Source organism: Cicer arietinum, chromosome 2, assembly GCF_000331145.2.
Source record: "Cicer arietinum cultivar CDC Frontier isolate Library 1 chromosome 2, Cicar.CDCFrontier_v2.0, whole genome shotgun sequence".
In the NCBI taxonomy this organism is placed as follows: Eukaryota; Viridiplantae; Streptophyta; class Magnoliopsida; order Fabales; family Fabaceae; genus Cicer; species Cicer arietinum.
The window spans coordinates 9,504,773-9,506,845 of record NC_021161.2 but is presented as its reverse complement, the minus strand read 5'-3'; the positions used below and the strand labels follow the sequence as shown (position 1 = coordinate 9,506,845).

The 2,073-nt window shown below is 29.7% G+C and overlaps 1 protein-coding gene across 1 annotated transcript in view; it reads right to left on the bottom strand.

The window, feature by feature from the left end:
- Window positions 1-1,973: 1,973 nt before the first annotated feature.
- LOC140919340 (uncharacterized) overlaps window positions 1,974-2,073 on the bottom strand; it is a 1,773-nt gene continuing 1,673 nt past the window's right edge. Inside the window, exon 3 of the mRNA XM_073365343.1 lies at window positions 1,974-2,054. Within this exon, the coding sequence (XP_073221444.1) occupies window positions 1,974-2,054 (81 nt within the window). The remainder of the gene's footprint in view (window positions 2,055-2,073) is intronic.

Below are 2,073 nucleotides of genomic sequence, written 5' to 3'. Positions count from 1 at the left end.
AGCTCAAATAAGACATTACAAACATGTTATTTAAATTCAATTTATTCCCAACATCAAATTATTTGATCAGAACCAACTAATCTCTTTTCTTACATTTAACCGTAGATTATTATTATTTAGGCAACCATAGATTATTTTTGTAGAATAATAATGTTTACAAATTTATAATATCATTTTATTTTATATTAGCTTTTTCAACTACGCCTCACCTTTTTCTAATTTATCGATTGAGATATGCTATATCGCAAAATTGCTTTTGGGAAACAATGTATTTTCAAAATCAATAAATTATAAGGTTTACATATTTGCTTTTAGTGTCTGCACATATATTAAGTTTTACATTTATTGTCTATAATTTTTTTTTTATTCCCCACAAATATTTCACTTTTTATTTTGGTCCTTTTTGTTTTTTAAGCCTTACAAAATTGTCTCAAATTTAAATATTTTTAGATAGAAATAAAATATTCTATATATTACAAGCACCAATGTCAAGAAACTTTGTAAGAATTAAAATAAAACAACAAAGAACAAGTATAAAAAATAGTTTATTTGCATGTAATAAAAATAATTACAAGTGAAAAATGATATATTTATAGAAATAAATATATTTAAATAATATATTAATTATCAAACAGGTGAAGAATGAACTTCTTAAAAGATTAGTTTGTTTTTTGCAAATGCAAAAGTAATACTTCATTTTCTTTAAAATATTGTCACAAGTTGTGCCCACATATAAAAATACAAATAAATAAGAGTGTGGTACTTACATAACCAATGTACTTCCGAAAAATCCAAACAATACCAAGATATGACTATTGTCACTTTTTACTATATTTTGCAATCAAATTATAATACATTATTATAAATACCAAGATTCAAACAAAACTAAATTGTCATGTGAATGATTTATGCACTATATTACAATTTGTCTAGAAGATGTTTAAGAGAAACACTTACTGAGGATATAATAGCAACTAACCCTAGTGAAACGCTTCAAGGATTCAGAGGACCTATAACAAAGACAAGTATAAAAAAAATCTAAGAAAATTTTAACTATATAGTGGCAACTATCATAGAAACAAATAATAGGAGTTACCAAAGCCTAAATTTGTCATTGCTTGTTTTTATTTGGTTTAATCTAAAATAAAATATTTGGGCAGGCCTTTCATTATTAAAGCTTAACACTCAAGTTTATTTTACTTTTTGTGAGTGTTTTATTTGAGTGGAGAGTATGGGCTGCAATGCTATGCATTTTGCCCAACTTGGTTTTTCTTTGTTTTGGGGTGTTTTTGTTGAAATAAAGTGGATTGGAGCAAAACATGAAGAAGCACACAAATTAAGAAAAATTTCCCTTGTACCCTCCTTATTATATCTATACCCCCAAATTTAGAATGAAATGATTATTTTGCCCTCGTATAAATAATAAAACCTCACAAAATTACCATCCCACATTTTGACATTTCCGGAACAAAGAGTAAGTTTTTTTTCAAAATTTTCGGAGAAGTTGAGAAACAAGTTTTTCGGTACAGAGGTTGTACTCCGGAAACGTTGTTTTAAAGTTTTCCGGTACCGGAAATCTTGTAGGAAGTTTTCCGGTACAGAAGAGTGTTCTGGAAAACTTATTTTTTAACATATCCGGTACAGAAAGCATTCCGGAAAACTTGATTGCCAACATTTCCGGTAGTTACCGGAGAACTTGAGCATCAAGTTTTCCGGAAGTTACGTATATTTTTTTTTTAATTTAATTAATTATAATTTTATAACTTATTGTGATTTAATTCTTTTAATATTTTAATTTTTCAGTGGGTGCACGAGGAAGAGATGGCAAAATCATACGAATTACACGGGACATTGAGACTTCTACATCGACTCCGATGAATCCCCCAAAGAGGATTCGACCGACAGCTTCAAGGAGAAGAAGACGTATGATTATTGAAGACGATGATGAGGGACATAATGATCAGGGGAGCCTTCTACAGTGCATGAGGAAGATGTGGTACATGAGCATATGGTGCACGAGCAGGTGGATGTACATGAGCAGGAGGAGGCTGCACCTGCTCATGAGGGAGAGCA